Raw genomic sequence first — 12,829 nt, 5'->3', positions numbered from 1 at the left:
ACCATGCAAGACTAAAGCATACAAGATACTTGCCGGGGAGACAAGAGTTGAATGGAGGAGGCCATGATATACATATTGGAATCCAACTTGACAAAGAAGCTTAATCCATTAGGTTTTGAGCCCAACCAAGTATATTAGTGTTTTCCTATCTCACTATTTATTCCATGTGGTACTAAATCTTATATATAATCTTCAACATCAAGAGTCATGGAAATGTGCAATCTTTGGTGGCCTCAATGTTGCCCCTAACAATGGGATTTTGTACTATTGTCAAAGAGGAGAAATCCCTCGGTGTTTTGTTCAATCAAAGGACTAAAGAATAATGGAAAGGAGATTTTGAATTCCCAATTAGGTAAGGAAAAGGGAGTTAAGGCCAACCATACAGTAGTTAAAGCAACTAAAAAGCACAAGACAGTACATATTAGGATAGCAATAGCATAACCATTGGAACAGTAGCAATAAAACATAAAATAATGACCTTAAGTACTTCAGTTACAAACATTTCTATCTAATATGTGATTTTTTTAAGTTTTGTGATAGAAAAGAATGGACTAAATATTACAAAAACATTCATAAAAGGTTGATCATAGCAATGAGCACTTTGATTATATCATTTCCTTAGGCATAAGCTGATGATTTTTCCCTCCCAGTAGCTGCTATAAATTCTACTGCTACTCTGAAGGCATTTATAGAAGCCAAGTCACTTAGATCGGTGGATGACCAACTTTCTTCTCCTCCTGCCAGATCTGATACCCCACGAAATACGATTACAGGTACACCAGGTGACATGGCCGTCTGTTAACATCAAAAGGAAATTTTGGGACACCACCCAAAGCTTCAAACTTTTCTCCAGAAAAAGGAAAAAGCTTCTTCAAAAAAAAAAGTTTTCTTTTGCATATTAGTCTATCAAAACTTTCGTGTGTGTGTGTATATATATATATATATATGTATGTATGTATATGTATATGTATATATGTATGTATGTATATGTATATGTATATGTATATGTATGTATGTATATCTATTAATCCCTATATTTTTTACATTTATGTAAAATCCTTGTAATGTTCTTCATTTGTACAAATTAGTCCTTTTGCTAGTTTTTCTTGATTGAACCATGGTTAAGGCAAACGATGGATCAAAAGGGAAAAATACCCTTGCCTTAATAGTAGTTGAGGCATGGGACTTGGCCTCACTCGCTTTGCCCTATTCTTGCTCAAAACTTGACCGCAAGAAAACCAATGGTGGAAGACCAATTTAAGTCTGAGGATTAGGGCAAAATTGCCCAGAAAATATAACATTAAGACAGTTAGAAAATAAAAATAGAATATTCCATTGAGGGATGTATAAGCAGTAAGTTCCTATATTTTAGGGATTAAAATACAAACATGGAAAAGAGAGGGATAAATATACAAATATTTAAGATTTTTGGGACTAATCTGCAAGAACCCAAAAAAGACCTAGTTTACTCATAGTAGTGGTTTACAACTCAATTATCTACAAAAGAAAGTTATAGAACCAGAAAGAAATTTTATTAAGGAAGGAGATGGATTTGTATTGTAATTACGCTCAAATACTTGGGGATGCACCATCCATAACTCAAACTTGAAATTCTAGCTAATAAGCAATGGATGTCACCACTAGAATAAAGGCCCATTTGTAAAACTATTGTGACATCAAAAAAATTTAATAAACCTTTTTCTTTTTATTGATATCAAGATGAGCCAAGAGGATGCAGTTCAGAATCAAGAGGGCTCTACACAAGGATGGATCAAGGTTCTTACAAGTGGCTATGAAGCTAGCATATTCTCTTACATAGTTGTAGAAAACGTTTGTAGTTTACACTAGTTGGTGGATACAAGGTGGAGGATTAATATCACATAATTGGCTGGATCACTCTTTTGTTTACCTTCGACATTATTAAATGGTATACTGACCAAGAACATTGCTCATGCATTAGATTGGACCATGTAAGAGTTTGCTGCTATTTGAGATTACAATAAATGTGGTAATATTTGGCCAACTTAAACAAAGTTTACTCATACCAATCAGTAGGTTCTGAATAGAATAGACAATGCTATAATGCTTGAAATCAAGTTTACGTAGGGGCCATTTGTTTGCTTGTAATTCATACAGGCTTCAATAGAAATACCGCAATTGGAACGATAGTCACAAAAATTCTGTCCTTTTGATTATCTGTAATTAAAAAAATGCCAAAGCCATTGTATCTATTTGGTTGTATGATACTAAAAGAGATAATAAGCCTACAAATGATCTAGTAAGCTCACACCCTGGAAACAGCAATCTCTTTATTACTCGATATCATAACAATAGTTATTATAGTAATATGATATTATAAAAGTTATTTGATATTATGATAATGATATATACTATCAAAATAATAAATTTAGATTTTATATATGTTTTTTAAAGTAATCAATATACATTTAATATATAGTATTAAATTTTAATGGTTGCAGAGTGATGAGGACTCCTTTGAGGGATGCTTTAAATTGTAACAAATCTTGTATTTGGAATTGCAACCAACTTGTATGCTTCAATTACAAGATTAGAGCTCATTTTTGCAATTCATATGCAGTTTGCAATTGCAAGTGTATCCAAATAGTTGTTTTGGATGTATGCAATTCAATTACAGGATTTGCAACTACATAATGCTTAATTGCACGAAAAAAATAGCCTCTAGCAGCAAAAGCAACTAATTCAAATTTGTATATACAATTTCTAAGCAAATACTCAAAATAAAAAAAAAATAAAATGGATTTATTTCCTTTCTCTTAACCTACTTCAGATTTAGAAATAAAATTTCATTAGTCTCAAGTTTCAATTATTTGAATTTACCATCAAAATAGCAGCACTCTCCTCATCTATTGTTGAGACACCAAATTCTTTGAAAAGAAACTTCCGATAAGCGGCATTGTTCACAAATATGTCATCGGTTGACCCTTTCAATCCAAACACTACTTTTGGAGTCTCTGGCAAGCAATAGGTTTCATTGACACACTTTTGTAGTGCTACCTGCAAACCAATTTATCCAGCCAAGTACAAGACATAGCTTAAATTCAACCTTTGATCACCCAAAATTATTTTCAATTGTCTTCTTGTCTAATAATTTAGTATTAGTCTTGCAAGCAAGAAATAAATATATCAAGCTAAATACACATGTTAATCAAAGATCGTGGGGATATATTAGAACATGGTGGAAACCTTATAAGGTTCCCATTTCCAATTAATGATGGATTGGCCATTTTGGCTATGATAGACACCACAAGTGGAAAACACAACCTAAACCATGCATCAAAGTCAGCAACAAACAGTTAGCTGAATTTTAAGTGCCATACCTGAAGCTTTTCTGCAACTTGGAACCATTCTGTATCCACTTCTAGCCAGAACACAAGCTCCATCCCTTTGCCAACTAGGAACAGTTCCTCGGTCTTGTATTCAACACTTGATAGCCAGCTCTTACTCTGTGATGGAATGTTGTATTCCCCAAAGGACAAGTCTGGAGATGACCCTTTCACTGAATTGAATTTCTGAGTTGAACCAAAGAAAAAGATAATTATATGAGAAAGATATCCACACTTACCTTGAGTAGGTGAAATAAACTCAAGCATCAGATTTCAATGGGTTCACATTATTTTTTGTATGAATTTCATTCTCTAAGGGTGTCCTTGTAAACTTTTCACTTCCAATATCATGTTTATTTACTTTTCCTAATTCATTTTTCTAGTTGGGCAAAGATCAGCACATAAGAAATGATCCTGTTTTAATAAATTTTCAGATTCAGAGCACCACATTGGCTTCTCCATATGCAGAAAGATTTTCTGTTCACCTTATAATGTAGGAGGCAATCATCTGGGTATGAAAGGATATGCATTTGAATTTACCAGATGAGGCACCGTTATATGAGGATTTTTCCATTGCAATATCTGGAAGAAGCAAAGGACTGAGTGATTAAGCTAACGAAGAGCTATATACCATAGTAAAGATAACTAAAATAGTTTTTTTACCCTCAATAGAAAAACTTCAACAATATTTTAACTCTAGGATTCCTAACAAGAGTACTATAATTCAGAATAAACTAAGAAAAACTAAGAGGACTTTTTCTGAATAATAGAAAAAATGTAATTAGGTTTTTGATGCATGATCATTATTAGGCCAATAACTTAAACACAAACACAGCAAAGTTCATGATATATTTTCATTCTTGACCTATCCTCGTGGTCCTTCTCCATCATGATAATATGTGGCAAGGTAACTTCAAATCCTTGGCCACTACATCGCGCAGTTTACTTTGTCAAGGAATGAGGATAATGAGATAATGGACCTGGGAGGGGCAAATTTGAATGGCAAGTCAGGATGACAATGGTAGAACAAGAGAACTTTAGGACGGTAGGTGGCCTCCATATGCTAAATACACAGATAACTGCATGCAAATTTCCTTCTTTGATGTTCCTAGAGAAAGCTTACAATTCCCATTTATGCACTTCAACATTAGGAGAGACCCGCATACAAATTTAAGCCTATCAATTAATAAGATCAGTTACCGTCCATGTCCACGATCCTGTGAAAGCAACAAACTTGGGGATGCTAACATCACCAAAGGACAATGAATCATTAGCACTTCCAGCTATCCCAAAGTGAACGACTCCCCTGATATCAAACACATCAAGAAGAATCTGCACTGTGATTCCTGCATTCACATAAAGAAGATCATTACAAAATAATTAGGTGATGGTCATCCAAGTGACTTAAGTTATACTAGACTTCAGAAATATATGGTGATGAATATAGCCACTGTGAAAGCCTTCTAAATTTTCTATGGGCATGTTTATTATTGATGTTGCTCCATCCAAATGATGAAAAGGTGCCAAAATTCAATCATATTGAAGACATAGTCATGGAAGTGGTCTTCACCACAAGTCCTCTGCAATGGTTTGACCATGGGATCGTGATTAATGGTTTCCCTTCTCTATCTTCTTCCTTGCCATCTTCTTCTTCTTCTTCTTCTTCGATATATCGAGTCAGCAACTAGTTAAAGTAAGCAGTACAACTACCTAAAATGCATTGATTGGCATGCAAATGTAAGAAAGGTTGAAGACACCACACTTATATGTGGCTAATGCGATGCTTGATAACACAAGCTACTGTAAATCATGTCCATCAAATGAAGCTTCTGCTCGATCTAAATTTCATTATTGCTAAAACATTCCGAAAAAATTTTATATTCTTGGCTTTAATTCAGAAAAATAGTGACCAAAGATTGTGATAGAGACGCAACCAGCCCATCTAAAGATCCTTTGCATGGAATTGAAGGTCCTATGACTAGGGCCAAGACTAAGAGGATGAAACAAGCTTTGGAAAGCCTGATCATAAAAATCAAAGGAAAAGAAGACCAACGTGAGATAGAGGTTGCACCTAATTGGGTCACTTTCATACAATTGGGTGAAGATACTTTGAGTCCAACCTGAAGACAACACCTTGGAAAGTCCAAATCACATGCCAAGAAGCATTCATGGGAAGGCCAACTTTTCTATTGTATTTGGATTTTCGTGCATATTTTTGGGATGATTTTTCAGATGATATTTTGTATTCCCCAAGTTACATTCAGACTTTCTTGTAGTTCCCAAAGTCACTATAATTACTTTGGAATCTTTTTCCTAAGTTCTGGTTACTTTTCTAGGAGTAGGTGTAACATGCATTTTTCCAAGCCTTGGTAAACGCAGCCTTGGTAAATGCATGACAAGTAGTGCTATGTAATTTCCTAGGAGTTGCTTCTCTTTGAAGCCATTTCAGCCTTAAAATAGCACCTGATTGTACTTGAGAGGAGGAGGACGCATGAATGAAATTTAAGAGTTTCTCTGATGTGAGAGCTTCACCTTTGTTCTTGGATTAGAACTTGATAGTGTTGGTTCTACCGGCAGGTCGCGGTTAGGGTCACGCTTCTTTTGATAACTTTGGTTCTACCGGCAGGTCACAGTTAGGGTCAAGTTCCTCTTTCTCTACCTGTTTCCAGGACGGTCTGAAGTGTGCTCTTATCATTTGGTATCAGAGCCTGGTTCCTGAAATCAGGTGTTATCTATCCTTTATGTGTTTATCTTGTTTAATTCAAAAAAAAAAAAAGTGTTTCGTTGTTGTTTATCTCTATATCCTTGGTGACATCTTCCTTTAATCGATTTGTGTCATCTTCCTTTGTTCTTTTCTGTTCTGCTATTTCAAAAAAAAAAAAAAAAAATTGGGGGCAGATTTTGCTTCTAATTTTCTTGTTGGTTCTTTAACGCTTCCATTGAATTGTTCTCAATTCAAACCTTCCTTGAACCCCTTGTTAGTTCCAATTAAATTGCTCCTTGCGAGTTCTTATTTCCTAAGGTTATCATCGACTCCTTACTGTTTCCTGTTGTATAGAAACATCCAAAAGGTTCTTATTTAAGAGTAAGTGAAGCTGAGTGGTAAAAGGCAAGAGGGTGAGATCATCATCAAGAAAAAGCCATAAAAGAGTGTCCACCAGAGAGAGGAGTGTGTGAGGACCTATTCTGTTTATACTAATCTTTTGATTACAGCATACAAAGATGAGTATTGAAGGTAGTGAACAACCAGATGTTGATATGAAGTTATGGATGAAAGCCATTGCTGATCAACTTACTAAGCTTGGTGCACGAATGAATGATTTGGAATCACCAAGCAAACTCAAACCTTTGAGGGGGCGGATGTTTGAAGAAGGAGAAGAAGAGGAGTATTCGGATGGAAGAAGTAATGGAAGGAGGCAAAGAGATGAATCAAGAAAAGACAGTCATTTGGAAAGTATTAAGATGACAATCCCTGCATTCCAAGGTAAAAATGATCCTGAATTATATTTAGAGTGGGAGAGAAAGGTTGAACATGTGTTTGAATGTCATAATTATTCCGAGGAGAAGAGGGTTAAACTAGCCATTGTTGAGTTCCATGATTATGCTAGTATTTGGTGGGATCAAATTGTGACTAGTAGACATAGAAATGGGGAGAGGCCTATTGGTACATAGGATGAGATGAAGGCTGTCATGAGAAAAAGGTTTGTACCCAGCCACTACTATAGAGATTTGCACAGGAAATTGCAAAGTCTAACTCAAGGCTCCATGAGTGTGGAAGATTACTATAAGGAGATGGAAATAGCCATGATTAGAGCCAATGTTGAAGAAGACCGAGAGGCAACTATGGCTAGATTCATTGGAGGTTTAAAGAAGGAGACAGCTGATGTGGTAGAATTGCAACATTATATAGAGATGGAGGATTTGCTGCACAAAGCTATTCTAGTGGAAAGGCAATTGAAAGTTAAGAGTACTTCCAAATTTACTACTAGTTCTTCATGAAAATCGAATTGGCAAAACAACAAATCTGTGTCAAAGCCAAAAGAAGATGCAAAGGCCAAAATTCGATTGCTGCACCTAAAGGTAAAATGGAAACTAATTCATCCTCTAGATCTCGTGATATCAAATGTTTCAGGTGTCAAGGAGTTGGACATATTGCTTCTCAATGTCCAAATAAAAGAGCCATGATACTGCTGGATAATGGAGACATAGAGAGTGTGAGCTCAAGTGATGATGACATGCCACCATTGGAGGATTGTAGTGATGTTAAAGTTGCTGAACCTGTTGTTGGAGATGTGCTTGTTACTAGGCGTGCTCTCAACATGCAACCTAAGGCGAGTGGTAATGAGGAGCAATGTGAGCATATATTTCATACAAGATGCCATATAAACGACAAGGTATGCAGCTTAATCATTGATAGTGAAAGTTGTACTAATGTTGCTAGCACCTTGTTGGTTGAAAAATTGAGTTTGCCCACATTAAAGCACCCTAATCCATATAGACTTCAGTGGCTGAATGATTGTGGAGACATAAGGGTGACTAAGCAAGTGATGATTTCATTTTCCATTGGTAAATACAAGGATGAAGTTCTTTGTGATGTGGCACCTATGCATGCTGAACATCTACTTCTTGGGCGTCCGTGGCAATTTGATAGAAGGGTTATTCATGATGGGTACAAAAATAGATACACTCTTGTCATGAACAATCACACCATTGTTTTAACACCTCTCCAACCAACCGAGGCCTATGCTGATCAAATCAGAATTACAAGAGAGTGTAAGCTAAGAGAGGAGCAATTGAGCATTCAAGAAAAAGAGAGGAAAGATAAGAAAAATGAGAGTGAGCAGAAGAAAGAAAAGAATAAATCAGAATCCAAAGAAGAGAAAAAAGAGAGTGAGTGCATTTGCAAGCAAAAGAGAGGTTGAGAGTGCCTTGTTAGCAAAAGAGCAGCTACTTGTGCTCGCACACAAGGATGTTTATTTCACTAACGAACTCAATTCTTCTTTGCCTAGTATGGTTGCTTCTTTGTTACAGGAATTTGGTGATATTTTTTCAAAAGAAATCCCCCATGGATTACCTCCTACAAGAGGTATTGAGCATCAGATTGACTTAATTCCAGGTTCTTCAATCCCAAATAGACCAGCCTACAGAACAAGTCCAGAGGAAGCAAAAGAAATTCAAAGGCAAGTAGATGAGTTGCTGCAAAAAGAATTTGTGAGGGAGAGTCTTAGCCCATGTTCTGCTCCTGTGATCTTGGTTCCGAAGAAAGATGGGACGTGGCGCATGTGTACGGACTGCCGAGCCATAAATAAAATCACTGTAAAGTATCGATATCCTATCCCTAGATTGGATGATATGCTTGATGAATTGCATGGTTCGTGTGTGTTTTCTAAAATAGATTTGAAGAGTGGATACTATCAAATTCGCATGAAAGAAGGTGATGAATGGAAAACAGCTTTTAAAACAAAATATGGTTTATATGAGTGGATGGTGATGCCATTTGGCTTATGTAATGCACCCAGCACCTTCATGAGGTTAATGAACCATGTTTTGCGTTCTTTCATTGGGAAATTTGTTGTAGTGTATTTTGATGATATTTTGATTTATAGCAAAACCTTAGATGAACATGTTAATCATTTGCATGTTGTTCTTAATGTTTTGATAGAAAACAAATTATATGCTAATCTTAAAAAGTGTTCATTATGCCATGAATCTGTTGTGTTTTTGGGTTTTGTTGTAAGCTCGAAAGGAATAAGTGTGGATGAGGAGAAGGTAAGGGCAATTAGAGAATGGCCTGCACCTAAGAGAATGGCCAAGTATGGGATTCTTGTTCTAAACATGCTTTTGGGGACTATTATAGGCATGATGGTTTCTTGTTTAAGAAAAATAAGTTGTGTGTGCCTGTTTGTTCCTTGCGTGAAATGCTAGTTAGAGAAAGTCATGGTGGTGGATTGATGGGACATTTTGGGATTAAAAGGACTTTAGAAATATTGCATGAGCATTTTTATTGGTCTAACATGAAGCATGATGTGCAATCTGTCTGTGATAAGTGCATAGCATGTAAACAAGCTAAATCTAAAGTCATGCGCCATGGCTTCTATACACCTTTGCCTGTGTCTAATCAACCTTGGACTGATATTTCAATGGATTTTGTGTTAGGATTACCTCGATCTCAAGGTGGCAAAGATAGTATATTTGTCGTTGTTGATAGGTTTAGTAAAATGGCACATTTCATTGCATGCTCTAAAACCAATGATGCAACACATATTGCTGATCTATTATTTAAAGAGATAATGCGCTTGCATGGATTGCCTAGAACAATAGTAAGTGATAGGGATGTGAAGTTCCTAAGTCATTTTTGGAAAACTTTGTGGAATAAACTAGGAACAAAACTCTTATTTTCTACTGTTGCACATCCTCAAACGAATGGACAAACTGAAGTAGTAAATAGAACACTTACTACCTTGTTGCGTGCTATCATTCAAAAGAATTTGAAAAATTGGGAGAAATGCTTGCCACATGTTGAGTTTGCTTATAATAGAACTGTTCATTCTACTACTTCTTATTCTCCTTTTGAAGTTGTGTATGGCTTTAATCCTTTGACTCCTTTGGACATCTTACCTTTGCCTACTAATGAGTGTACCAATTTGGATGGTAAGAAAAAGGCGGATACTATTAGGGAGTTGCATGCAAAAGTTCGAGCCAATATTGAGAGGAAGAATGGGCAATATGCAAAGCAAGCAAATAAGGGGCGTATTAAAGTTATTTTTGAACCGGGAGATTGGGTTTGGGTTCATATGAGGAAGGAGAGGTTTCCCACTCAAAGAAAATCTAAGCTGCAAACAAGAGGAGATGGACCCTTCCAAGTTCTAGAGAAGATCAATGACAATGCCTACAAGCTGGACTTGCCAAGTGAATATGGTAATGTAAGTGCTACCTTTAATGTGGCTGATCTATCTTTGTTTGATGTAGGTGATGAATCTGATTCGAGGACGAATCCTTTTGAAGAGGGAGGGAATGATAGAGACGCAACCAGCCCATCTAAAGATCCTTTGCATGGAATTAAAGGTCCTATGACTAGGGCCAAGACTAAGAGGATGAAACAAGCTTTGGAAAGCCTGATCATAAAAATCAAAGGAAAAGAAGACCAACATGAGATAGAGGCTGCACCTAATTGGGTCACTTTCATACAATTGGGTGAAGATGCTTTGAGTCCAACCTGAAGACAACACTTTGGAAAGTCCAAATCACATGACAAGAAGCATTCATGGGAAGGCCAACTTTCCTATTGTATTTGGATTTTCGTGCATATTTTTGGAGTGATTTTTCAGATGATATTTTGTATTCCCCAAGTCACATTCAGACTTTCTTGTAGTTCCCAAAGTCACTATAATTACTTTGGGATCCTTTTTCCTAAGTTCTGGTTACTTTTTTAGGAGTAGGTGTAACATGCATTTTTCCAAGCCTTGGTAAACGCAGCCTTGGTAAATGCATGACAAGTAGTGCTATGTAATTTCCTAGGAGTTGCTTCTCTTTGAAGCCATTTCAGCCTTAAAATAGCACCTGATTGTACTTGAGAGGAGGACGCATGAATGAAATTTGAGAGTTTCTCTTATGTGAGAGCTTCACCTTTGCTCTTGGATTAGAACTTGATAGTGTTGGTTCTACCGGCAGGTCGCGGTTAGGGTCACGCTTCTTTTGATAACTTTGGTTCTACCAGCAGGTCGCGGTTAGGGTCAAGTTCCTCTTTCTCTCCCTGTTTCCAGGACGGTCCGAAGTGTGCTCTTATCAGATTGTAAGGACCACATGTGGAAATATTCATATAAACAAGAGATCAAGAAGCTCTCCGTCATTTAAAACTGTATACAATTACAGACACCGTAGTAGGATAGGATGATAATATGGTGAGATATGCATCACGCTAAAAGTAATATATCAAGAATCATCATGGTAGAGAGACGGAGAAATATTAAATGAAAATATACAATCATGAATATCACTGTAGGATTCATGATGACACATGAGAGATGCAACCGCTATAAAAGTATCCTATGAGAGTAATTGAAGTATAAGAATAATATCAAGATAGAACTGCACTAAAACTTAACAGTAGGAATAACATCATAATATAACTTTGAGTCTAAATCTTTAAGAAAAATATTGCAAACTACCAGTGCTATTTTCACACACACCTCATGAATAGCCAATGTTATAGATTACAGTCTGTTCTACTAAGGGCAAGTACATCAAGTAGTACTGAGATGCTTTGTTTCACACACCTCATGAATAGCTCTTTATCTTCTAGTAACCGCAAGTATTGCATGAAGGTAATCAACTAGTACTAGAAAACCATGAGCAGCACAGGATAAATCAATACAAATTCTGAAAAATAGACTCTCCACTGATGTATGATGCAGAGAATTATGTTCTTAAAGCATAACAAAACGAGTAAGTACCCTTCTTTGGCCTGACTTCACCGAAATCACATCTACATCTCGAATGGTCCCGATATGAAATCGTCGTCCTAAACATTTTCGCAATTTGAATTTGTTATACAAAAATAAAGAAACTTAAACTGAAGTTTGCTCATGTAACGTTTTTCCTGTACATACGTCGCAATTTCTCAAAGCTTTGAGACGAAAATAGAATAAAATAAAGAACTCAATTATAAATTTATAGCGTAGGAAGTGCAGCTATTTGCGAGAAATCAAGAGCATAGCAAAGCTCAAACACACCACTTCCTCTCTAACTGTTTTTCTTTTCTGTTTTCTTTATTAAAAAAAAATCTGTAGGATAACATTTAAACTTATAAACAAACATGTAATTATTTTCGAAAAATATAAGATTGGATAAAACTCAAACCATGCTACTACTTATCTCACTTTTTTTTCCCCTTTTGGCGCTCTCTTTTTTCCATCATCCCAACGGTCAAAAACTCAAAGTCAACGCCGGGGTAGGGAGCGCGGAGGAGGGGGGTGAGAGGGGATCAGGATACCGTAGAGGTCGAGCGAAGGGACATCGGAATCGGGGACGAACTCGCCGGAGGTTCGGACGGCCTGGGCCTCGGTGGAGTACGCCATCACGAGCCTGATGAACGGCCCACGTTCGTTGACGCGGTCCACCGCCGCCCGGAGCGGGTGCACCAAGGGGAGCCCCAAGGACCGCCGGACCAAGAGGAGTACATGGAGGAACACTGAGAGCCCCACCCACCTCCACCATTCGATCTCAGCCATGATGCCAGAAAGGAAACGACCAGTGCCGAGGAATTGGCTGAAAGCGTGGGTGAAGCTGGAGAGTCCAGGTTTTATAGTAAGGGTACATGGGGTCGTTGGTTGGATGTGTGGACCAGAGCTTGTCTGGGGGCGGCGTCGGGTGCACAGTTGGGTGAGAGTAGTAGCAAGCCCAACAAAGCATGGATGATGAAAAAAACCTGGGTGAAGTAATGCAGTTAAATATTGAACAAGGAA

At 37.1% G+C, this 12,829-nt stretch overlaps 1 protein-coding gene across 1 annotated transcript; it reads right to left on the bottom strand.

Moving 5' to 3' along the window:
- Positions 1–466: 466 nt before the first annotated feature.
- Positions 467–12,619, bottom strand: LOC103716155 (bark storage protein A-like). Its single transcript, XM_039116814.1, has 6 exons — positions 12,358–12,619; positions 11,809–11,886; positions 4,566–4,711; positions 3,360–3,551; positions 2,860–3,036; positions 467–795 (listed from the first exon to the last, which is right to left on the bottom strand). Exons 1-6 carry the CDS (start codon positions 12,593–12,595, stop codon positions 619–621), a joined length of 1,008 nt encoding a protein of 335 aa, XP_038972742.1. The 5' UTR covers positions 12,596–12,619; the 3' UTR covers positions 467–618.
- Positions 12,620–12,829: the final 210 nt, after the last annotated feature.

The sequence above is a fragment of the Phoenix dactylifera genome, unplaced genomic scaffold (genome assembly GCF_009389715.1).
Source record: "Phoenix dactylifera cultivar Barhee BC4 unplaced genomic scaffold, palm_55x_up_171113_PBpolish2nd_filt_p 000140F, whole genome shotgun sequence".
NCBI classification, from domain to species: Eukaryota; Viridiplantae; Streptophyta; class Magnoliopsida; order Arecales; family Arecaceae; genus Phoenix; species Phoenix dactylifera.
Note: the sequence above shows the minus strand (reverse complement) of the source record. Positions and strands in the feature narration are given on the sequence as shown.